General features: G+C 53.6%; 2 protein-coding genes across 9 annotated transcripts in view; one reads left to right on the top strand and one right to left on the bottom strand.

Annotated features, from left to right (window-relative positions):
• Window positions 1-11,028: 11,028 nt before the first annotated feature.
• INHA (inhibin subunit alpha) lies at window positions 11,029-13,839 on the bottom strand. Of its 5 annotated transcripts, XM_081142830.1 has the most exons (4): window positions 13,772-13,839; window positions 13,374-13,505; window positions 12,785-12,826; window positions 11,035-12,021 (listed from the first exon to the last, which is right to left on the bottom strand). In XM_081142830.1, the coding sequence occupies exons 3-4, from the start codon at window positions 12,792-12,794 to the stop codon at window positions 11,189-11,191; spliced, it is 843 nt and encodes a 280-aa protein (XP_080998956.1). In that variant the 5' UTR covers window positions 12,795-12,826; window positions 13,374-13,505; window positions 13,772-13,839; the 3' UTR covers window positions 11,035-11,188. The 5 variants fall into 5 exon arrangements, with proteins under 5 accessions (XP_080998957.1, XP_080998953.1, XP_080998955.1 ...); XM_081142831.1 differs by lacking the exon at window positions 12,785-12,826 and having other exon boundaries at window positions 11,029-12,021; XM_081142827.1 differs by lacking the exon at window positions 13,772-13,839 and having other exon boundaries at window positions 11,029-12,021; window positions 12,785-12,889; window positions 13,374-13,700.
• Window positions 13,840-14,605: 766 nt separating this feature from the next.
• The window catches only part of OBSL1 (obscurin like cytoskeletal adaptor 1), a 28,091-nt gene continuing 18,484 nt past the window's right edge, over window positions 14,606-24,212 (top strand). For 3 of the 4 annotated variants that reach the window (XM_081142230.1, XM_081142231.1, XM_081142232.1), the window contains exons 1-8: window positions 14,606-15,687; window positions 17,168-17,437; window positions 17,518-17,769; window positions 17,935-18,237; window positions 18,404-18,700; window positions 19,810-20,082; window positions 21,226-21,498; window positions 22,111-22,383. In XM_081142230.1, the coding sequence (XP_080998356.1) occupies window positions 14,676-15,687; window positions 17,168-17,437; window positions 17,518-17,769; window positions 17,935-18,237; window positions 18,404-18,700; window positions 19,810-20,082; window positions 21,226-21,498; window positions 22,111-22,383 (2,953 nt within the window). In that variant the 5' untranslated portion in view covers window positions 14,606-14,675. Of the gene's footprint in view, window positions 15,688-17,167; window positions 17,438-17,517; window positions 17,770-17,934; window positions 18,238-18,403; window positions 18,701-19,809; window positions 20,083-21,225; window positions 21,499-22,110; window positions 22,384-22,811; window positions 23,088-24,212 lie in introns of those variants that run through there. The other variant, XM_081142233.1, reaches the window with a different exon arrangement.

Genomic DNA, 24,212 nt, shown 5'->3' on the forward strand with positions numbered 1-24,212 from the left:
CTGGGGTTCCTTTGGCACTTTTTCCTAAAACTCCCTCCAAACTCAGTTTGTGTTTTTTCCCCTCAGCAGTATCAGGCTCACATTAGTGATTGGCAGCGCTCCACATGTACCTAGTCCTTTATTTTCACTGTGCTTTGCCTCGTCACATCCAAATCTAAAAGTGATTATCTCGTGTTACCGAAAGGGGGCCTGGCCCTGAGCAGGTCGGCCTGGGGTCTGCGGTGGTGTGTGGGCTCCTGACTCCCTGCAAAAAGATTTCAGGCCACCAGTCCAGGCGACGGGGACCGTGAAACAAGGCAGGGCCTAGGACAGAAGCAGCAGCAGGCGAGGGACTAGGCGGGCAATGAGCCTGTGCTAGGCGGCTTGGGCTCACTAAGAGGTCAGAGAAAAGGGGGATGCGGTTAGCCCCGGACAAGCCGCTGCTGCCCGTTGCTCCCAGGTTGCAAGTCTCACAGGGTCCCTTAGGGCTTAGGAAATGCATGCCTTTGGGAGGAGAGGGGGAAAGGGGAAAGGCTGGAGCACGCTCCTAGCGGGGAGAGTGCGCCCTGGGTCCTTTGTCTTGAGGCTTTTATCTCTCGCCTGCAGGCAGGAATCTTAGAGGAGGTCTCAGGGGAGGGTTTCAGCAGAATATTCATCAGTCTTCCTGGCGTGTCCTTTCAGGGTCATGCTCTACTGATTCATTGGTCAGTGCCAGTGCAGGGGGTGTCTTTAGTCCTTGCAGCTGGTCCTCCACTGGGTTTTGCTGCTTTTCTGGGCCTGAAGCTGAACTACAACTGAGGTCTAGATGCCTCACCAGGTTTGAAAAACTGGTTCACGCAGGTTAGGTTACTTGCAAAGGTCATTCAATTAGTAACTGATTGTGCCAAGACTGCCAAAGTTTCTTAGTTCCAAGTTCCCATTGTAGCTTTTACTTGACTCCCAGTCACATAGTACCTAACTAGATTAAGTTTTAAAAAAAAAAAAAAGTATTCAGAGAATTTCTGGTTTTCAGGGAGGGTTGGTTTGTTTGGTTTTTATTTGGGGTTGTTTTGGTTTTTTAATGAAGTGACCCTTTTCTGATTCATTTTCAAAATGAATCATAAGCTAGTTGAGAGTAGGAACAGGTTCATAATCATCTTTATACCAAGTTGCAAAATTTGAAGGGCCCTGTTTTCTAAAGATAAAATATTTGAAATGGCAATTTATGCTCCTAAACCACACAATTTAGTGTTTATGGCATAATACGTGTGAGCCAAAAGCCTAAAAAGGAGTTAAGTGAACAGCAAAGCAGTCTATAAAAATTAAAGTAAGAGTATTCTGGTTGCATTATTAATCCTATAACCATGATGATTGTCAGTCCCTGTTTATCGAATCACCTGGAACTAGAGAGGAAGAGTTTTCCCAAACTGTAACTGCCAACTCTAACCCCCTTAGGCAAGAAGAGAAAGATTCTTTTGAAGTTCCTGACATTTCAGGGGTGCTTCCCCAGCCCACAGAGTTTTTCTGAGAATTGCTCCATTCATATAGGTAACCCCTGTAGCCAGATTTGTTCTACACCCCCTTGCTTCCCAGAAAAGTGAAAGTGGGACAAAGCAGCAAGGAAAGTTGAACTACAGAGGAAAAGAAAAACAAGTCTACTGAAAGAAGCAGCAACAGGAGACTAAGCAGTTCTTTTTTCCAGCCCCCTTGTGAGGCCCACTGCTCTTTCTGCCCTGGGGCTGCAGGGAGGCCTTGGCCACCTTCCAGAGAATTCTCCCTTTACTTTTTCTGCCTAAGTTTGAATGTATTTCTGTAAATTGTTACCCTGCGAACCTTGGCTAAAAACCTTTTCAAAAAATTAAAGTTTAAAAGAAAAAAAAAGTATCTCATTCATCATAACAGAAAAAAAGTGTAGACCTAGAACATTTTGAGAAGTATGCCAGATCTATGTGAAGGCAGCCAGAGAGCTTTAAGGACATTAGAAATGACCTAAGTAAAAAAGAGATAACATGTCCCTGCTGAGAAGGTTATTCAATTTAATTCAGTATTAGAATGATGTCACTGTAATGCAATTTTCATCAAAATTCCAGTGGGAAGATTTTGGAACTTGACAAGCTGATTCCAAAATTACTCTGGAAGACTAAACGATGGAGCGTTGCCGAGAAACGTTGAAGGAAAAAAAACAAGAAGCACCAACAGGGCCCTTGCCCCACTGGATGGCAGAGGCCCATGAAGCCACAGGAGCCAAAGCAACAGGGTACTGACACAGAGGCAGGTAAATGTTGATAGAAATACAGAAACAGCCGTGATTGCATGGGAATTTTTTCTTACTATACACAAATTTATTTTAATGGTATAAATAATGAGATCTTCAGTAGTTTGGGGACAATTAACTTTCCATCTGGAAAAAACTAAGTTCTGTCCCTCATACCATGCACATAAAATTCCAGAAGGATTAAAGAGCTAACCATTGTTTTAAAATTAAATCTTCGTATTCTTCAAAATTTGAGGTTCAGATTCACTTCTTAAAGACCGATCTTTATTTAAACGACATACAGTGTCATTTTCTAAAACATATTTGTCCCTAGAAAGTAATGTCTGGCCTGCTAACTGCATAATTTCATATTACCATGAATGAAATTGTGTTTCTCAGAGAAATGCTATGATAGCACACTCTTAACATACACTCTTCTGAGTTCATTCCCCAAGAATAACACTCCACCTAAATGTGCCTCTGGACCTTCCAGGCACATGACCAAGACCTCCCAGCACAGCAGTGGATCTGGTACTAGAGAGGCACAACTCATCCACCTCAGGCTTCACTCCCCACGTAACGTGTGAGGAGAGAAGTGAGTCGTAAGCAGCTGCCACTGGTAGCATCCCTGCCACTCCTAAGTTCCCTGGAGTAGCCTCTGCACAGTGTGTGTGATCAAAGGGGTAAGGAAAGGTGTGCTGGTCACTAGCTTAGGCAGTAGGGACAGGAAGAAAGGAGGAGAGGGTGTCTTCACACAGGAGTGCCAAGGTCAGCTACCGGAGAATACAGACCTCAGAGTCCTGGTCCACCCCCTGCTTCTTTGTGTTATCTTGAAGCATGCAATGCCCTGGACTGGAGCCCACAGGGGAACAGATGTAATAGTTGATCTTTAAGACATGAGCCATTGTCCTGGGTCTAGACCTCACCACTCTGGTGCTGCAGCCTCCTGCAGCAGATCAGATGACTGAGCCCTAAGGGTTCCTCCAAAATGAAAATTTGACACTTGAAATTGTGTTGTGGGTGGGAGGGTGAAATTGTCTGACCTTTCATCAACTAGGTATCTTCATGGAGTGGGAAAGGGGGTGGGGCAAATGGAAAAAAATGAAGAGGTGTGATTATTACCTCCAAAAATAGAGCCCATGTGCCTGTTGCCCGTGGCCCCAGCATTGAGTTGTCAGAGGCAATTCTTTCTACATAAATTACCACACATTGTGTCTTTTGACCCAGCTACCAGGCCTAGCCACAAAAGATACCCAGGAATTGACCCAGTCACAAAAATCAAACATGTGGCAAACCAGCAGCATTGGAGGAAATCTAGCATGAGAACTCTGCATTGGACCACGGCCAAGCAAGCCCATCAGAGCCTGGTTCCAGGAGAAACTAAACATGGAGCACACGGAGGGAATGCCAAAGAGGCAGAAGCCAGGGCCTGAGAATGGCTGACTGAAAAGGAAGCAGGAAAATAACAATAGTCCAGTGACCCAGCAGCAGCTCTGGTCACCCAGCCTGAGAGGACTTTGCACTTCTGCACAAAATACACTGAGGGGTTCCCTGAGTGGCCTTATAGTAAACCTGAGGTCACCTCAGAGTGCCTTTAATTCTTTTCATTGTCTATCCTAAAAACCCACGGAGTCTTCTGAGAAGGGGGTTAAGAAGGGCTATAAAAAAGATGGGGACCTTGTGCTTCATTCAGAACTCAGAAAGGAAAAGATGAGGTGACAACAACAGTCCCCAGTCAAGCAAGTAGGAGGAGAGTGGAAGCCTGATAGGAAATGTGAGTGGGGGAGCTAAGGAGAGAGAGGAAAGCAGGCAGAGAGGAAGAGAAAGTCACTGTTTCAGGCTCAACCCTCAGGCCTGTTGGGAAAGTTAGGTACATGTGTGACATGTATCTTCCATCTCAAATTTCTCTGCCTACAGGGCTGGAGAAAGGAGGGGAAATGGTCCAAAGCAAGGGAGAGACCTGCAATGTGAAACATGGGTCAATGGGAAAAGGAACTGAGAAGAGTGAAATCAAAGGGCTTAGGGTGTCCAGGGCTGAAGGAAGGGGAAAGGCAGAGGCTCCTTTGAAATCTCAGAGCCTCTGTAGAACCTCGAAGTCAGAGCAGTCTTTCATCTGTTCATTTGTTCAACAAATAATTACTGAGCCCTGACATGTGTCAGATCCTGTGCTGGATTCTTGATCTCGGGGAGCTGGCAGTGTGGTGGAAGAGACAGACACCAGCAATCACACGTCAACATTGTATTTGTTTTCTCTTACTGTTGCAAGAATTTATATCAAATTCAGCTGCTTAAAATAACACACATTTATTATCTCATAGTTCTCAAGGCCAGAAGTCCCAAACGTATCTCACTGAGCTAAAATTAAGGTGTCAGCAGGGCCGTGTTTCTTTCTGGAGGCTCCAGGAGAGATTGTTTTTCTTGTCTTTTCCAGCTTGAGAGACTGCCCCCTTCCCTGGTTTGTGGCCCCCTTTCATTTTCACAGCCAACAATGACCAATTAAGTCCATGAAGCCTGAGGAAGACACCAACTAAGAAGGGCTCTTGGTGACGAACTGGGCTCAAATTTAAAAAAATCAAAGCCTAGCAGTCATTTCTACAAAGGGGCGTCTCACATAAACTGCACTTGAGGGAGAATCCTGCACTGAGTCACCCGCCTGCGCTGTGGTCCTGCCATCTGAGCCAGCCCTTCTAAAGGAGCTTCTGGAATTCTATTTCAACCCATAGGCCTGAGGCTGTGCCCATCCAATCACAGCTGCACAGCTCTGACCCATCAGAGGATCTCTATTCTGACCAATCAGGACAGTGCCTTTTGGACCAAGCAAACTGCAAGGATTTGGAGCCCTTATTTGCATGCTGATGAACCAGTCAGGGGCTGGGGTGGGGACTTATGTCTATATAGGCCAGCTCCCCCCTGGCTCTGAGAGCCACCTTTCCTTTCTACTGAAGATGATGGTGTCCTGGCTGAGCTAAAACCCTGGGTGGGACCAGACCAGCGCAGGCCGGAACAGATCAGTGTGGAGCAGGGCAGAGCGGTGGAGCGAGAGCGGCTGTTTCACAGCTGAGCTGTGTCCACAGCCATGCAGTTTTCACAGCTGTGCTGTATCACAATTGAGCGGTTTTACACTGAATAAAGTTTCCTCTTTTACCACACCCTAAATTGGAGATTCCTGTTGGCGTTGAACTGGCACCGACTACCATCATTTGACAAGTCTTTTTCATATTACATCATTCTGACACTAGCTCTTCTGCCTCCCTCTTTCACATTTAAGTTATCTAAATCAAGTATGAGTGAGAATTTGGGTATGATCCCTGGGGCACAAATCCTCTTCATCTCTGCACCTGTGAACCTACAAAACAAGTTACCTGCTCTGAAATACGTTGGTAGGATAGACATAGAATAACAGTTACAGACATTCCCATTCAAAAAGCAGAAAATCGAATGGAAAAAAAAAAAAAAAAAAAAGCTGCCAGTCCCAAGCAATTTAGAAACCCAGCCAGGCACACTCTACTAGGTTTCAAGGTCTGGGGATAATCTTCCATGGTTCACAGCTCCATCCTTTGAGCTTGTAACTCCTTCTCAGAGTCATCTTTCGTTTTTTATAAAAGGTGGCATACATTCGAAGCTGAGTGGTTTTATCAGCTTGTTTTTTGTCTGTAGAATATGGGGGTAGGGGGGCCAACTTCCTTCTTTCATTTCATACTCTCTCTGACCCTTTCAGTTTAAGATGGCAGTGTTTCTGCTGGTATAACATTCTCAAGAAACTTTTGAGTCTCCAATGTATGTCATGAGAGACTGGTGGCTCCTCCACAGATCTTTCCTAGATAATACTATCTCCATTTTGGGCTTTTTGTGAGATGACTGAGGAGATCTATGAGTCACACCCTTAAACTATTTCAAGAGCTTTTGAGCAGCTGAATACTCAGATTTTCTGGTCTTTCTGAGATATTAGCAAAAGGTTGTGCAGCCACACCCCCATCCCTCTCTCTAGAGTAGGCATTCCTGACAGTGAGTCTCTTATTTTTGTGTCTTTTGCCATTTGGAAAAGCTGAGAATTTCCTACATCCTCAAGTCCTGGTTTCTTTATATTGAACTGTTCTTTCCTCGATTTATTTATCTCCTCTCACAGTTTAACTATAATCAGCAAGAAGAAAGAAGGTCGTACCTTCCACACTTTGCTTGGAAATCTCAGTCAAATATCTACGTTTATCACTCACAGCTTCTGTTTTTCCACATAACTACAGGATACAATTCAGCTAAGTTTTTGCTTGTAGAACAAGAATCTCTTTTCTTCCCATTCCCAGTAGCATGTTTTTCATTTCTTCCTGAGCCCTCACCGGAAGTGCCTTTAATGTGCTTATTTCTACTAACAGTCTGTTCATAATGATTTAGATATTCTTTATGGCAATTTAGGTACTGTCTTCCTCACTAGCATTAACAGCCATATATCTACTAACAGCCTGTTCAAAGCAATCGTGGCTCTTTCTGTCATTTTCCTCAAAATTCTTCCAGCCTCTGCCCACTGTCCAATTCCAAAACCACCTCCGCCTTTCTAGGTATTTGTTACAGCAACACCCCACTTCCAGGCCTCTAGAAAAGCCTATGATGCCTTCTCACTGCCCGCTGACTTGAATGTGCTAATAGGAGATTCGGAATTCAACTTTGTCCAGGGTCTCTGGAATTTCAAGGAGGTAAATTTGAAGCACAGAGGAGAGGAGAGGTGAGGTGATAATGCAGCAGAGTTGTGGTGCACAGACCCTGGAACCAGACTTCCGAAGTTCAAATTCTGGCTCCACCGCTTACTAGGGATGTGACTCTTGTTAAATTATTTAATCTCTCTGTGCCTCAGTTTCTTCATTTGTGCAATGTGTATAATAATATCAGTGCCTGCCTCATAGGGTTGCTGTGAGCGTTCCATGAGCTTTTAGTTGTAACATGCCTGGCACACAGTAAGTGCTGTGTACACGTTTGTTATATAAGTAATGCAATTAACAAAAGAAGCTTATTTATTGGAGGTGGAAGTATGGTTGCTAAGGGGAGGAAAGGTAATAGTAGCTCTGGAAAATAAAGTCATAGAACGCTCTCAGAAATAAAGTAAAAGAATTGTGGCACATTCATAAGGCATGGTAGCATTTGTGGGGAAGAAAACAGTATTTCTATAAGATAGATGTATGTATATAAATTCATAGAAATAGGCCTGGCAGGATACTCACCTCTGTGGAGGGAGCCGAAATTGGGAGAAATAATTAAGGGAACCTCACATATTTTTTATATTTGAATTCAAACATTTTCTATATTTGAATCTTTACTGTAAGACTGTATCTGTGTGCTACTTATGAGATCAAGAACAAGTAACTTAAAAAAAAAAATCAGCATTAAAAAACAATGTGCCCAGGAAGCAGTGAGGAGTGAGTGGCTGACTCGACCATCTGGGAGTCAAGGGAAGTCACAGAAGAGATGGCATCAGGATTGGATTTTAAAGGAGGCACTGCCTGAGGAAAGGAGACATGCTGAAGATACGAGGCAGCTTGAGAATAATATGATGTATTTGAGTTTAGGTGTGTGTGGTTAGGTGGGGAGAGGAAGGGAGGAAAGGATGCAAGATCAGTTTGCAAGGATGGGTTTAGGGTCAATTGTAAAGGGCACAAACACCACACAAAGCGGGTTGAAACTTGGGTAGATGAGTATTTAAGCCACTTAAGGGATGTGATCACAAAAGAAGTATCCTCGGGCAGCCAGGTGCACAGGCCCTGGAGGGGTAGGGAGTGGCTGCTTAGAGGCTGATTAAGGAGACTGCTGAATTGCCCAATCAAGCAAGAATTGCCCCCTACATAACAAAATAGTGTCTCTGTAGGGAGAAAGGCAGGGCTTGATGTGAGGGATAATTAGGAGGAACCAACAGTACTTTTCTCTAGCCTCTACCCCACCTTTTTGGGGTAACTGTACCCTGCTTTGGGGATAGCACCTTTTTTCCACCTTTAGCCTTGTGCTTTAGGCTCTGGGCTTCAGGGTAGGACACATAATCTAAGTCACTAACTCATTCTGTCCCCTTGGGCACCCTTCCTGGAGGAGCACATGACCCTAATCAGGACAATCAGGCCACCAAGACTCCTTCTGGGACCTCTGTGTGCAAACTCCCTCCTACCAAGTAGTGTGATGAACAGGAGGCTGGAGCAGCCGGGGCTCCCATGGACCTGGGATGGAGCTGGCCCAGGGGAAGTAGACCCTATAGCTGGCTCCTCGTAGCATCTTTGGAGCCCAGAATCAAGCCAGCTGTGTTCATGGACTTGATATGAGCCAGTGATTTTTTTTTTTTTTTTGGTCCGAGCTCATTTGGGGTTGGGTTTTCTAATCAAACTGACTCCAAATGAAAACTATTCAAAGTGTCCCTAATGATTAGCACTGGGAACAGGGAGGATCTCTGAAGCCTGCTGCTGTTAGTCTCGTGCCAAAGGGTGAGGACTGACAATGTCTTTAGCCACTGTCTGCCCCTCTTAGTGGGGAGTAGCTGTATCTTCTTGATTTGCTAAGTTAGCAGAATCTAAGGCCTTAAGGGCCTAGAAGGGGTGGCCCAGACCAGGGACTCCCAGGCTTTAGGGTTTCACAGATTTGGGAATTTCATGGTTTTCATCAGCAAAATTACAAAGAAAAATCATAGGCTCCAAATAAGAATTTTGCTAATTAAAAAACTTCAAAACAAACAAAAAACACTATCTTCTACCATCATCTTAATATCATAAAAGAAATAACACTCTGACACATACTCACAGAGAAATGATAACTTCAGAATAAAGGATAGCCCTTTAAAATGAATACTTTTGGCTTCACTGAAAGACACTGCTTTGTACTCACTTTTCTCGCTTTGTCTCAGATACGTGAAAACATTTTACCAGCAACACCAATGCTGGTAAGTGACCTAGAATGCTGTGCCCCTCAGTAGTGTCCCCAGCCCTCAGATCCTATTTACATTCCTGGGACAAGGAAAGTCTAGTTAACATAGGGTCTTAGGCAGCCCCAGCAAGAGGAAGGAGGATCCTGAGCCCAGTAGGAGGGTTGAAGATCCCAGGGAAAGGCCCCTCTCCGGCAGGGAGGGTCTGGCCAGGGCAGCCACAGGGAGAGAGTGGTGCTCGGGTAGGCTTGAGGCAAACCTCCCCTTCCCAGCACCGGCTGAGGCCAGCCAGTCGTCTCCCCAGAGCTCTGCCTGAGTAGCAATCCCAGGAGCCCTGAGCACAGACCAGCTGCCTACATGAGGTGTGGGAGAGACTCAGAGCTATGACGGGCAGATCTCCTCTCCAGAGCAGCACCAGCTCCCTGTGGGATTCAGTGTCAGGAGAGACCCAGGCTATGGCAGGAGTGTGGCGGAGGGCTGCTCTGGGGGCTCTTGTGCTTCGAGGAACATTCAGCTCAGCTCAGGTAGGGGAAGGCGTTAGCCAACGGGTGCCAAGGAAGTTCTCTCCCCCCTCATCCCCTTCCTGGGCAGCTGCTTGCTGGCTCTCCCCATTCAGCTGGGTTAGGAGGAAGGAGTCTTTGATGAGCCACCATGTCAGCAGAAATACACACTGCATTTGTGCAGTCGGTGTGAGAAAGTGCTCTAGAATTTCAGTCCGAGGGACCTGAGCATCCCCAACCCTCCCTCCACACCACCCCCATTAAAGGGAGGCTGGATGGAACCAGCTGGCTGAGAGCCAGAGCCTGGGGTAGGGCAGGAAGATAACAAGACCCAGGCAGGAGGGGAGTAAAAAAGCAGGCAGAATGGGCCCAGTGGGAAAGAAAGGGGCTCTCTGCACTCTGCTCTGGACTCGGCACGTACACAAAGTGTGCCCACAGACTCATACAAGAGCATACGTTTTTCTAGCCGTAGGCCTGGCCTTTCCACAATTCCAATGTCAAGGACTGAATTAAGGGGTAACGTAAAGAGACACAGGGTGGCCCAGCCGGGCATGGCTCAGGTGGTTGGAGTGTTGTCCCAACACCAAAAGATTCAATTCCTGGTCAGGGCACATACCCAAGTTGAGGGTTCGCTCCCCTGTCAGAGCTTGTGCTGGAGGCAACCAATCCATGTTTCTCTCCCGCCCCCCTTCTCCTCTCTCTAAAAAAAGAAAAATCTCTCTACCTCGGTTGAGGATTTAAAAAGAGAGAGCGAGAGAGAGATACACAGGGTGCATCTAAGGAGCCTAAGGTTTCAGGAACCAGGCTTCACGAAGGGCTACACCAAGACCCAGGGACAGGTTTGAGGGAGTTCCAGGGCCCTCAGCAAATTCAAATCCTCAGACCTTTATTTTCCACCTCCTCTCTGCCCTTGTCAACTTTCGGATGCTGCCAACTCATACATCTTTCCCTTCCACCCCACCCAAGTTCCTGAGAAATCCAAGCTCTGACCAGCTCTGAACACCTGTCTTAGTGGGGCCCCAAGCCACGATCTCCTGCCAGTCTACAATCACCTGCCTTCGGCTAGGTGTCCATCAGCTAAGGCAGAGAATGGCAGGGGAGGGGCTCCCGTCAGGGGAGACACTGCGTGCCTCAGTTGTCTTTAGGTGTAGAAGGGCGGACAACCCGATTGACATACCAGGTCCAGCTGGCATGAGGGCCAGTTCTGTCTCTAGAGTGGCTGTTGGGAGCTTGGAGCGCCTTTGTGTCAACCCCAAGCATTGTAGCTTCCCACCAGACAGGCATCCAAATCCAGCTCTTGAATCCCAGATCTCCGAGGTCAAGGGAGGCTGAGCCACCTGAGATCCCACAATCCCGTGCTCCCAGGGAGCAGACCTCCCTGCCACCCTGACCATATCAGAGAAGCCCTAGAAAGCAATGTCAAGTCCTATGCATTATATGCACTGGGTTTATTGTCGCATATGTGGGGCAGGAGGGGAGCTCTCAGGCAGAGAAGTGGAAGGAGAGGGGAAATGGGAAACATCTATTTTCTGAATTCTGCCCTTCCTCCCAGCAGGTGATAGACGGGGCTTGACCACCAGCAGGACTCCCTTAGACACAAGCACAGTGCTGCGTGAGAATGTTGGGCACTGTCTCATACTTGAAAGAGTAACCCCCATCTGAGGTGGTGCGGACACGTAGGGACCTCATGGTCCCTGGGACAGCAGCACAGCAGGGCTGGGCCCCTGGCACCAGAGAAAGGGGCTGGATCGGGGTAGGGGGAGCTCCAGGGACTGGCAGAGACAGGTCTGGTTGGGTGGGCAGCCCACAGCCCCCATGACAGTAGTGGAAGATGAAACTGGGAGGGTGCACGATCCACCGATCCCAGCCCAGCTCCTGGAAGGAGATGTTGAGGGCTGCTCTGTGGCAGTGAGCATGGGCAGCAGGTTCCTCCGGAGGCCTCTGCAGCAGGCGCAGTGCAGCGGGAGACCAAGGCCAGGGCAGCAGGGGAGTGGAGCGTCGGGCTCTTTCCCCTCCGATGGGTGGCTTGGCCCGTGTGTGGGCCACCAAGAAGGGCGTGGTCTCAGGCCGGGCTGAGCAGGAACACTGAGGACATCGCAGCAGGAGGACCAGGACGGGATGGGTCAGCAGAGGGAGGGCGGAAGCGGCTAGGTGCAGCACAGCCCAGCGAGGGGGTGCCTGGCCTAGTGACACAGGTACCGCCATGGGACCCCCAGATGACAGGGCCAGCAGGCCTAGCAGGGGCCCAGAGCTGTTGGAGGCTGCTATGCCCCGCTTGTCCAGTCCTGTATGGAACCACAGCTGGGCCGAAGTCACCTGGCGGCTGCGTGTGTTCTGGGATGGTCGGAACATATATGTGAAGAGGCCCTTCTCAGCCTCCTGGGCCAGCTCTCCCGCAGCTCGCTGGTCCTCACAGCGGGCACCTGCAGGAGACAGAGGATGGAGGGAGGGCAGCCCCAACTGGCAGAACCCCTGACCTCTCCTCCTAGACAGGCGCCTGCAAAGCTCTGCCGAGTGCTCTGGCAGACTTAGGGACTCTCCCCAGTCTTGGGAGAACCGGCAGAGGCTCCCCATTTATTATTTCATCGTTGACGGATTTTTAAAATACAAGACATTGCCAACTTCTCTCTAATGTGGTTTTCCCAATTAATATTCCCATCAGCAATGTGCAAGAGGCCCCGCCACTCCACCTACACCAACACTGGGAATTATTCATTAGACTTAAATTTTTGTTCATCCAATGGTGAGAAAGGATCACTTGAATGTATGTACACAGGCATTTGTTGCATTTCTCTTTATGTCTTTTTACACGTCAGAAATGGTACGTGATAAACTCTTTAAAATAAGTCCGCTTTATAAAGAGAGTAGCATCAGAAAGGAGAGGAGGAAGGGCAGGGAGAGGAGGAAGGGCACCACCGAGAATAAAGACGGGGCGTCCTGAGGAAGTGCCACGGGCATCCTTACCCCACAGGTCCGCAGGCTGCACCCAGCAAGCACAAACCAGCACCAGCTGAGGAGGTGGCGAATGGGGCTATACTGTTACAGGAATTACCTCATTATAAACCTCACAACAACGGACCCGTTTTGCAGATAAAGAAACTGAGGATTAGAAAGGTAAAGTGGCATTTAACTTCTAAGTGACCAGGCTGGGATTCCGCCTGATCCCAAAGCCACACTTTTACTCACTGTGCTTCATGGGGACTGAAGAACAGGGAGGCAGGGTCCTCCCTAAAAGAAAGGTGGGCCGGGTTACAGGAAAGTCCACCCAGAGGAGGCCTTTACTCATTGAGTCTGTGGAACAAGGGGAAGTGAGACAGGAGCGCAAGAGAAGGTGGAACTAAGTATCCCAGAAAAGTTTCCCAACTAATCTTTTCCCTGCATCCCTGATGTCTTCTCAAGTGTCAGCTACTTGGGGCTAAAGAAACAAGGTTTGGAGCAGGGAGCAAGGGCAGAAATTAGAGGAAAGGTGGGAGCAAGGGGCCCACACCCAGATATCTCTGTGTCTTGAGACCCTTAGCCTCGCAGGCGAAAATCCCCCTAATCTCTCCTATGAGCCGTGAACTCTGAATACACCATCTCCTTGAATCCTGAGAGGCAGGCATTACTGCCCATTTTATAGATGAGGCAGAGGCCCAGGGGGGTTTAGGAATCGGCCCACTGTTGCAAAGCCAGTTGAGTGGCAGGTCTGGGATTCAAAGCCAGGTCTGCCTGCCTTCCAGTCCCACGCTACATCCCCCAGTGCTCCTCAGAGTCGCCAGTTCCCCATCCGCATTACCTGTAGCTGGGAAAATGATGGTCTGGGAGACACCCTCCTCCTCCTCAGGCTCGGGGCCCCTGTGTGCGACGACCCCCACAGCATGTCTTCGGGGCAGACGCCTGACTCCAGGATCCCCACCTTCACCGGTTCCTGCTGGGGGCCCCAAGGCATCGAGGAACAGGGCCCTCACCTTGGCCAGGACCAGGTCCCGGTCCAGCTCTGGCCCACGGCAACCACGCCCCCACTGTGGGGCCACCAGTAAGAGGAGCAGCAGCGACAGCTGGAGCACCATAGCTCACCTGTCTCTGCCAGTGGTGAACCCACACCCTGCCCTGTGCCCCTTTGTCAGGGTCTGCCCAGGGCCTCCCCACTCTCCCCTCCCCATCTCACCACCCGCCCTCTTCTACCCTTCTCACCCCAGTCTTCCCCAGGCCTTCCCACACCCTGCAGTCTGGGTTGCCCCTGCCTATGGCATTGAGACCTCGTCTCTGACGCAGATGTCTGTGGCCCTGAGCCTTATCTCCCACTCCCGCCAGGAATGTGGGGGAGGCTGCTGGGGAGGGTTTTCACCCCAAGTGACCTGACCCACACACACAACCCCGTCCCCTTCCCCCCCCCCCCCCCCACACACAATGCAACATCCCAGACCCAGCACAAAAATGACATCAGGTGGGACAGGAGGCTGGGCTGGGAGCGGGGGTCTGCCAGCTCCTAAAAGTGTTATTTGTCCAGGAGACAATGCACCAGCCCCGGAGACCTTCTGGGGCCCCTTTCAAACGAGCAGCTGCTGGGCCGTCGTTGGAGGCAGGGCTGCGGCTGCAAGTGGGGGTAGTGTGTGTGCGGGGCAGGTGGTCCCGCCTGCTCTAAACTTAGCCTGGAGCAGCCAGTCGGGGCGCTTGTCCTCCAGCTGTGTCATCAGAGAATATTTTTGGGATTGGCAGCTGCCGGCGCCTCTGGCACTCAGGCCCAAGCCCGGCGGGTGGCTGGGGACCTGGCGGCCGGGGCGGGAGGGAGGAGGGGAGGAGGCCCCGCGGTGGGAGGGGGCAGGGAAGAGGGGCCCTCGGGGGCGGGGAGCCGGAGAGGGCGGAGGCCGCGGGCCCCGCGCGGGGAAGGCCGGCGGGAAGGACTGCCCCCTGAGCCCCGGCCCGGGAACCGCCGCCGCCGAGGAGCTACGGCTGGGCCGAGGGTCGGGCGGCGAGCGGGAGCGCGGTCGGGGAGTGCTCCGGTCCCCGCGCCGGGCTCCCAAGCGCCCCCCGCCCCCCCCGGGCTCCCGCCGCAGCTCCGGCCTCCGCGGGCCCCCCGCCTGCCCGCCCCGCCGCGATGAAGGCGGGCTCGGGCGACCAGGGGAGCCCCCCGTGCTTCCTGCGCTTCCCGCGGCCCGTGCGGGTGGTAAGTGGCGCCGAGGCCGAGCTCAAGTGCGTGGTCCTGGGGGAGCCGCCGCCCACCGTCGTGTGGGAGCGGGGCGGGCGGCCGCTGGCGGCCTCGGAGCGCCTGAGCTTCCCGGCCGACGGGGCCGAGCACGGCCTGCGGCTGGCCCGCGCGCTGCCCGCCGACGCGGGGGTCTACGTGTGCCGCGCCCGCAACGCGGCCGGGGAGGCCTACGCGGCGGCCGCGGTCACCGTGCTGGAGCCGCCGGCCCCCGACCCCGAGCCCCAGCCCCCCGAGCGCCCGCGGCCGCCGCCCGGGACCGGGGAGGGCGCCCCGGTGTTCCTGGCGGGGCCGCGGTCGCAGTGGGTGCTGCGGGGCACGGAGGTGGTGCTGACGTGCCAGGTGGGGGGCCTCCCCGTGCCCACGCTGTCCTGGCAGAAGGACGGGATGGCCCTGGACGAAGTGTGGGACAGCGGCCACTTCGCGCTGGAGCCGGGCCGCGCGGAGGGCGGCGGGGGCGCGAGCCTGGCGCTGCGCATCCCGGCCGTGCGGCTGCCCGACTCGGGCGTCTACGTGTGCCACGCCCGCAACGCGCACGGCCACGCGCAGGCGGGCGCGCTGCTCCAGGTGCACCAGCCGCCGGAGAGCCCGCCCGAGGACCCCGACGAGGCGCCCACGCCCGCCGCGGAGCCGCTCAAGGGCGCCCCCAAGACCTTCTGGGTGAACGAGGGCAAGCACGCCAAGTTCCGCTGCTACGTGATGGGCAAGCCCGAGCCCGAGATCGAATGGCACTGGGAGGGCCGCCCGCTGCTCCCCGACCGCCGCCGCCTCATGTACCGGGACCGCGACGGCGGCTTCGTGCTCAAGGTGCTCTACTGCCAGGCCAAGGACCGCGGGCTCTACGTGTGCGCCGCGCGCAACTCGGCGGGCCAGACGCTCAGCGCCGTGCAGCTGCACGTGAAAGGTGGGGCGGGGCCCCGGCCCGCGCCCGCCCCCTCCGCGCCCCGCGCCGCTGGGGAGGGGGGGAGGGGGGAGGGGAGGGGAGGGGACGGGGGGAGGGGAGGGGAGGGAGGGGGGAGGGAGGGGGGAGGGGAGGGGAGGGAGGGGGGAGGGGAGGGGAGGGGACGGGGGGAGGGGAGGGAGGGGGAGGGGGAGGGGAGGGGAGGCGGCCTCCCACCCCTCCGCCCCATTCGGATTTAGTAGGTCTCCAGGGTACCCAGGAACTTGTTAACAAACTCCCCAGGTGATTCCGAGGCCGATGGTAGAAAACCTCCCTTGGATTTACAAACGGAGAGGGGCCTAAAATTCTTCTAGTCCAGTGGTTTTTCAGCCTGTTGTTTAACGTCTCCTCCCCCGGTGGAAATCCCACCTAGAGCCCCAGCATGTGAGAGGGAGAAAAGGGTCACGTTATGGCTGTGCCTTTCTAAGTCCAGATATATAACATCTACTTACAAAGCCAATCAATGAGGGCGAGAGGACTGGTTCATGGAATACACACATTTTAAGTGTGTAAAGGAGGTTGCAGTCATTACCGGGTCTGCTCTGTGCGCCCTGTGGGAAGGCCTGGCTGCAGGCCTCACACTGAGCAACAACTGATTCGCACCAAAGGTACACTTGAGTTAGGAAAACTGCCCTGCGATTTCTGACCGTTCTCTCATTAGACTGCTCGCCCCAGGTTTCCCAGAAGAGGAAGGTGAAGCAGAAGAAATGTGTACTTCAAAGTTGAGTCAGCAACAATGTCTAATAAGTACTCATAGAGTACCCCAAATTCACCCTGGAAGTTACAGCTCTCCATAATAGGGACCCATCACAACTTGCAGGATTATACCTTCACTAGTTATTGTCCAACTTTTTCCCTCAGAGGAAAAAAAAGTTGGCAAATCTCCTGAGCCTGCCTGGCATGAATTCAAGCATGTGGCACCTGTGCCACAGTGGTGACCTCATGGGTACGCTGCCACACACTGGCCAGGGGAGCTAAAAAAGCCCAGCGGGAAGGCAGAGCTTCCCAGAGCTGCATGACACATGCGCTTCTCCAGCAGTTTTGAAAATGCTTAAAATACTTTAAAAAGAAAATTTGACTCAGACCCTTGCAGAATGTGTGTAGTGCCTTCGAAGGGCCCCAGGGAATAGTTTCAAAATCACTGATGTGATCCAAGTCCTTCCATCCCCTTTCCCCACTTTACAGGTAAGAAAACTGAGACCCAGGATCACTAAAATCGCTTTGCTCATGGTGATGTGGTTAGTGTCAGGGTCAGACAAGAATTTAGGCCCTCTGACTTCCCTTCTGGAGGTTTATCTGTGATCCCACAATGCAAACAGTGTGAGCCATTTAGGCAATATGGGTTTAGGCATTTGACCTAGCCAGGAGAAGTCCCTTGCCTGGTCTGGCCTTCTCCAAGTCTGGCCCTCTCCAGAGCCTTCTCTGGTCTGTCTCTTCTCCACAGAGCCCCGCCTCCGCTTCTCAAGGCCCTTGCAGGACGTGGAGGGCCGGGAGCATGGGATTGCCGTGCTGGAGTGCAAAGTACCCAACTCGCGCATTCCCACAGCCTGGTTCCGCGAGGACCAACGGCTGCTGCCTTGCCGCAAATACGAACAGATTGAGGAGGGCACCGTCAGGCGCCTCATCATCCATAGGCTGAAAGCCGATGATGACGGTGTCTACCTGTGCGAGATGCGGGGCCGGGTGCGCACCGTGGCCAACGTGACAGTCAAAGGTCAGCTGGCCAGCGGGACAAGGCCGAGGCTGAGACAGGTGCCCTGACCCTGGGCTAATGGACTCCCATCTGCATCTCAGGGCCTATCCTGAAGCGGCTGCCCCGGAAGCTCGACGTTCTGGAGGGCGAGAATGCGGTGCTGCTGGTGGAGACGCGGGAGGCTGGCATCGAGGGGCGCTGGAGCCGTGACGGGGAGGACCTACCCGCCATCTGCCAGACCAGCTCTGGCCACATGCATGCCCTGGTCCTTCCCGGGGTGACTCGAGAAGATGCTGGCGAAGTCACATTTAGCCTGGGCAACTCACGTACCACCACTCTCCTGAGAGTCAAATGTGAGGGCGTGAAAGCCCTTGGTCAGACTCCTCAAGGGCTGGACAGGAGAGCCTGGGCAGGAGGGTGACCAGATGCCAGTGTCCGGGTTGGCAAAGTGGACCTAAGGACGAAGGGCAGTGGGAGGCTGGGGCAGGGCTCCAATACAAACCCTGCCTTTGTCTCAGGCGTCAAGCACAATCCTCCAGGACCCCCGGTGTTGGCAGAGATGTTCAAGGGCCGCAAGAACATGGTCCTGCTGACCTGGAAGCCTCCCGAGCCAGCTCCCGAGACCCCCTTCATCTACCGGCTGGAGAGGCAGAAGGTGGGCACGGAAGACTGGGTTCAGTGCTTCAGCATTGAGAAAGCTGGGGCTGTGGAGGTGCCAGGAGACTGTGTGCCCTGCGAGGGAGACTACTGCTTCCGCATCTGCACAGTCAGCGAACACGGCCGCAGTCCCCATGTTGTGTTCCACGGGTCTGCTCACCTCGGTGAGTCGGTCCTGCCAGACCTGCCCGTCAGCAGAGCTACCCCACGTCACACCCCCTCCTTCCTTTGTAGCAGTCAGTCCCTGTCTTCTTAAATGCCTTCCACCTGCAAACTGCTGCCCTCTGTCACCCCTCTGGTTCTGATGGCTGCACTCTCTCCCCGTCTCAGTGCCCACAGCTCGCCTAGTGGCAGGTCTGAAGGACGTGCAGGTATATGACGGGGAAGATGCTGTCTTCTCCCTCGTTCTCTCCACCATCATCCAGGGCACCTGGTTCCTTAACGGGGAGGAACTCAAGAGTACCAAGCCGGAGGGCCAGGTGGAGCCTGGGGCCCTGCGGTACTGTGTGGAGCACAGTGAGCTGCAGCACCGACTCATCCTGCAAGCCGTCAAGCACCAGGACAGTGGGGCCCTGGTCGGCTTCAGCTGTCCAGGTGTGCAGGATTCGGCTGCCCTCACCATCCAAGGTTGGTGCTGGTGGGGACCAGGGTGGGCAGGTAGGACCAAGACACAAGTCCTGTTGGCAAAATGAAGCAGATGCTGTTTCCACTTCTCACATCTGGGCCAGGAGAGTGAGGAGCAGTGGGCTCAGATGGAGGACTCTGGTCCAGAACCCACATGCAGTGAACATACAGGAGACCCTTCGTTAATTCATCAGCATCATATCCAAATTCTCTGAAGCACTTTGTGGTTTACAGAATTCTGTCATATTTGTCATCACAGAGACACGGACCCTGGCCCCTAGGCCCCTAGCTTCCTGCCCTATCCTATAAACACCAACACTGTCATAGCCCTTCCTATGTGCTAGGCACAGTCCTAATTACTTTACACATATCAATTAACACAACGCTCTCAATAGCCCTAGAAGGTAGGTTCTTCTATCATCCCATTTTACAGATGGAGAAACTGAGGCACAGTGAGGTTAAGTGACTTTGTCAAAGAAAGTCACAGAGCTAATGAGTGGTGGTGCTGGACTGTGGACCCAGACAGTCTGGCTCCAGCATCGCACTCTGTCACTTGTGGAGACACAGAAGGAGAGGGAATGAGGTGCCTGAGGAGGACAGCTGGTGGGGGACTGAAAGGTCAGGGAACATGCTGGCATTTGCTGCAGATTGTAAGGCCTGTCAAGGAATTCCTCAGCACCCAAACACAGGGCCCTGAGGTCCTAATTATTTGAGGTTGGCTTCCAGCATCCCAGGAAGAGGGCAAAGTAAGAAATAACTAGCAGCCAGAGCAGCATTTCCAAAATGTGACCCAGGATCAACATCAGCATCACCTGGAAGGCTGGGTTATAATGCAGATCCCTGGCCCTTGTATGACTGGGGAGGCGGTGTCTAAGGATGTGCATTTTAGCAGGCTCCCTAGAAATCCTTATGCACACTAAAACCGCTGCTCTTAAGAATTAGTGTGTAAGCCCAAACCTGTGTTTTAAAACTCCAACAAATGTGTGAACAGAAGTTGTGTGGCCTGATGTTCACACCCCCCTACACTGAGCACATGCACCAGGGGGAGGGAGTGCTTATCCCATGCAGAGCGCAGCCAGGGCCTGGATGTAACCAAGTTCCTCCTTACACAGAGAGCCCGGTGCACATCTTGAGCCCCCAGGACAAAGTGTCGTTGAACTTCACGACCTCGGAGCGGGTGGTGCTGACATGTGAGCTCTCCCGGGTGGATTTCCCGGCAACCTGGTACAAGGATGGGCAGAAGGTGGAGGAGAGTGAGTCGCTGGTGGTGAAACTGGATGGGCGCAAACACCGTCTGATCCTGCCCGCTGCCGAAGTCCGGGACAGCGGCGAGTTTGAGTGCAGAACGGAAGGGGTCTCAGCCTTCTTCAGCATCACCGTCCGAGGTCAGGAACCATGGAGGCCTGGGTTCCTCCAGCTGAGGCTGACTCTGGGGGGGCATGCAAGCCCTGCCCCCTGGTCTGCCTGTTTGGGGGGGTCCCTTCCAGGCAGGTCCTGGTGGGCCAGGGGATGTGTTTTCAGATCACTCTGCACTTGCTCCTGAACCACCCACGCACCAACACCCTCCAGCGCACTTGCCCACTACATACCCTCTTCTGGGTTTGGGTGTGGGGAATGAAATTCAGCTAAGGGAAGGAGAGTGGGAGCTAACATTTATTGGACATCTACTAGCCAAGTACTGTGCTAGATACGTCAGGTATAGGCTTTGATTGAACCTTCACAGCTAGCTGAAAGACAGCCTATCTCCAGTTCACAGATGAGGAAACAGGCTCAGAGAGGTTATGTGATTTGCCCATTATCACACAGCAAACACCCAGCTGGGTTGACACACAGGACTGCTTATCCCACTGTCGCAGGCGGCAGGGTCAAAGGGAAGTATTAAGTGCAGTGGCCCAGTGGTTCTCAGAAGCTAGTCCGCGTTCTGGCTGCTTTGGAACTGTCCTGGAAGCTTGTAGTGCGTATGCCCAGTCTCCGAGACCACCAGAGCTAGAATACATAGGACAGAGCCCACAGAACCACTCATCCAGCTCGTCTTCTCACTTTAAGTGGAAATCCTGTTTCAACTCCATTGCCAGGAGGTCCCCTAGCCCTTGCCTGGATGCACCCAGTGACAGGGAACTCACTACCTGTAGGGAGAAGCTGTCCCACTGTGGCACCGCTGGGTCCTTCCCACCTCCTGCCCCACCAGGGACCAGTGCACCAGAGGCTTCGTTGTAAAAGCAGCAGCAAGCCTGGCCCTGATTCAGCCTGTGATAGTGACTCCTCTCAGCCTAGACAAAGGCTCTCTGTGCCTCCCTCCCTCCTTGTCCCACCTGGTGGTGACCTCTGATCTTCTGGGGACTCACATAGCATTCTGGTGTCACGTGATCTGTCATGCCTCATGTCCTTACCCCAGAACCCCCTGCACAGCATGGCCTTAACCTTCCCAGTGTTCTCCAGAAAGAAGACTCACGGTCAAGCAGCCAGTACGGACTCATTTCTCCTACGTTGGGGAGCGTCTGTGTGACCCTGTCTCTGCTCCCACCCAGACCCCCCAGTGCACATCCTGGACCCCCGGGAGCACGTGTTTGTGCACGCCATAACCTCTGAGTGTGTCATGCTGACGTGTGAGGTGGACCGAGAGGATGCCCTGGTGCACTGGTACAGGGATGGGCAGGAGGTGGAGGAGAGCGACATCATGGTGCTGGAGAGCGAGGGACCCCATCACCGCCTGGTGCTGCCCGCCGCCCAGCCCTCTGATGGGGGCGAGTTTCAGTGCGTTGCTGGAGATGAGCGCGCCTACTTCACCGTTACCATCACAGGTGGGTCCAGGCAGGCCCATGCCACGGGAAGGTGTTCCCCACCCCTTCCTCCAGCTGCTCACACCCCTACCCATGACCTGCACCCTGAGGTTCAGTCATGGCAGGAAATTCATTGTCAAACAGGCTGGTCGCTGCTGCATGAGTCACAGGGAGCCCTGCCTTCTCCATTCTCCTGAAGACCCCTCCCTCCAAGGGGAACTTGAGGGAAGGCAGTGGCACCATAGGGCAGGGTTTAGGGCAGGTGGGCATTAGAGAGGTCAGAAGATCTGAGGCCTTCAGGAGACCCCAGCTCCATCTGGGCACCCAGCCCTCCTTTCCCAGGTCCCATCCTTCATACCATCCCTGCCACAACCTAGAGAATGTGGAATGTCCTACTGCTGAGGCTGCCCCCCCCCCCCCCCCCCCCCCCCCCGTGCCTGTGATGTGCTTTGGTGACTGGTTTTGTCTCCAGCTGAGTGACTGAGTGGCCCTGAGGTACAGTCTGAGGGAGGGCCCTATTGTTCAGTATATGGCATGCTTTGCAGGAGGAGGGAACAGGCTTCGGTCAGGCAGGGCAGCAGGGCCCATCAGCCCCAGCCCCTGACACCCGGCCACGCTGTCCCTGTCCTCCAGACGTCTCCTCGTGGATCGTGTACCCCAGTGGCAAGGTGTATGTGGCGGCTGTGCGCCTGGAGCGCGTGGTGCTTACCTGTGAGCTGTGCCGGCCCTGGGCCGAGGTGCGCTGGACCAAGGATGGTGAGGAGGTGGTGGAGAGTCCGGCGCTGCTCCTGCAGAAGGAGGACACCATCCGCCGCCTGGTGCTGCCTGCTGTCCAGCTCGAGGACTCCGGCGAGTACCTGTGTGAGATTGATGATGAGTCAGCCTCCTTCACCGTCACTGTCACAGGTGTGGACCCACTCCAGCTGCCCGGGGTCACTAGAGGACAGTCTCGAGACCTTGGAGAAGCTGGCCGCATAGCCCCTAGCTAGCATACTGGGGGGTGGGGGTGGAGGCACTGTAGATGCATGTACCAGGGCTCCCTGCCCAGAAGAGCCCAGGGCCCTTATTCCAGTGAACAGGCTCTCCTCACCCCCACCCCCACCTCACCCCCAAGGCCAGAAAGGAATAGCTGTGGTCCACAGACTCATTTACTGAGCACTTGCTTTGTGCCAGGCGGGGCTGGGTGCTGTGGGTAGCTGGCGTGCAGCTCAGACCCATCCCCAGTTCTCAGAGAGCTGCTAGTCTAGTGGGGCAGCACCTCTTAACCAGGGGTCGCAAATGGACAGTCCCTAGTGCCCCATGCAGCCCACAGATGTGTTTCGTTTGGCCTGCAGAGTCTTACCAAAGTCAGGACAGTTCAAATAACAATCCGGAGTTATGCGTCCTCTTGAAAAAGCCGAAGAACCGGCGGCTCTGGTCCCGCTTCCCCCCATGGCGACGAACAGCTGGCGCTGAGTAGCAGCTGCCCCCAATATGCGGGGCCCACATTCCAGTCCCACCCCCCCCTTCTCCCCAGACCACATCAGCCACTGACTTTACCTACCTGGCCCCTGGGGGCCTTTGAGTTTGCGACCCCTGTGTTAAAATCAATAAACGTGCAAATAAATGTACAGTGATACCTCGTGACAAATGCTGTGAGGGACGAGGGCAGAGGGTTCAGAGAGCAGAGCAAGGGGGTCAGGGAGGGCCTCGGAGAAAGTCACCATGCTTCCCTGGGCTGGGCTCTGGATGCTCAACAGCTTGCAGGCAGACACGTCCCCTCCCTCCAGGAGTTTGCTGTCGAGGGTCTTAGAGTGTGGGTTGTCAAGTGTCGAGATAGGAAGCGGTGGAAGCCCAAGGCTGGGGTCTCTTAGCCAGCTCGGCCGCAAGAAGTGCCTTCAAAGTGGATACTTCTGAGTTTGCTAAGTGGGAGCTGGGGTTTGGCCTGAAGGTGGGAGAATGTTCAGAGTGGGAAAAGCACAGGACAACTATGGAAGTGATGGCCATTCAGTCCTGGGAGCTTTGGGGCTGCAGCCCATGGCATCAGTCCCTTGTAGAGGTGTGGGGGTGTGGAGGTGTCAGGAGGGGAGGGGGTGGTAGGGCCTAGGCAGCTCTGGATGGCACAGAGGAACCCCACTGGCAGCACTGGAGTGACCATCCTGCAGGTGACACAATCTTGGCGCCCCCTCCCCTGCCCTGCCCTAGGAATAATGCCTCAGCCTAGGCTGAGCTGCTTAGGGCCCCCCACCCCATGCACCCAAATAGTGCAGCTTGGCACATGCAAGCCCCCAAAGCCAGAGACCTTTCTGCACATCTGTCCCGTAGTGAGTCCCTTCAAGCTCTCCTGCCCCGGGCCCTGGCCGGATAGAATGGCCGCAGCCCCACACATGCCAGTGCACATTTGGCCACCCCACAAAACACCAGATTCTTCACAGGGAAATTCACACACCACCTCGACTGTGGACTAGGGAGAATCAAGTCTGGTGCCAAGCTGAAGTACCGCAGCAGTGCAGGCACCCCAGCCCCATTGCTCCACCCAGTCCTCACCCCACTGCCTCCGTACCCTCCACCCCTCAGGCAGCCTCGCTCTGCAATCAACTGGCCTTGCTCGGCCCCAGTAATCTGCCTGCATCTTCTAGACTCAGAATAAGCCCAGCTAGGAAAGTGGTTGGCAGAGGCAGAGGGCTGAGTGTGTGCTGGTGGGCACCTCTGCCCATGCCCGCGCCCCTGCAAAAACGGAGACCGTGAAGATAGCA

Source organism: Miniopterus schreibersii (assembly GCF_964146895.1).
Source record: "Miniopterus schreibersii genome assembly, chromosome: 7".
Taxonomy (NCBI): Eukaryota; Metazoa; Chordata; class Mammalia; order Chiroptera; family Miniopteridae; genus Miniopterus; species Miniopterus schreibersii.

Bases quoted from the DNA above. Each gene is read 5' to 3' on its own strand.
- INHA (XM_081142827.1), bottom strand. From the start codon at position 13,647: ATGGTGCTCCAGCTGTCGCTGCTGCTCCTCTTACTGGTGGCCCCACAG. The intron at 12,890-13,373 runs GTAATGCGGATG...CTTGTTCCACAG, and splicing joins CATCATTTTCCCAGCTACAG to ACTCAATGAGTAAAGGCCTC. The intron at 12,022-12,784 runs GTGAGTAAAAGT...TGTCTCCTGCAG, and splicing joins TTCAGTCCCCATGAAGCACA to GTGCCCGCTGTGAGGACCAG.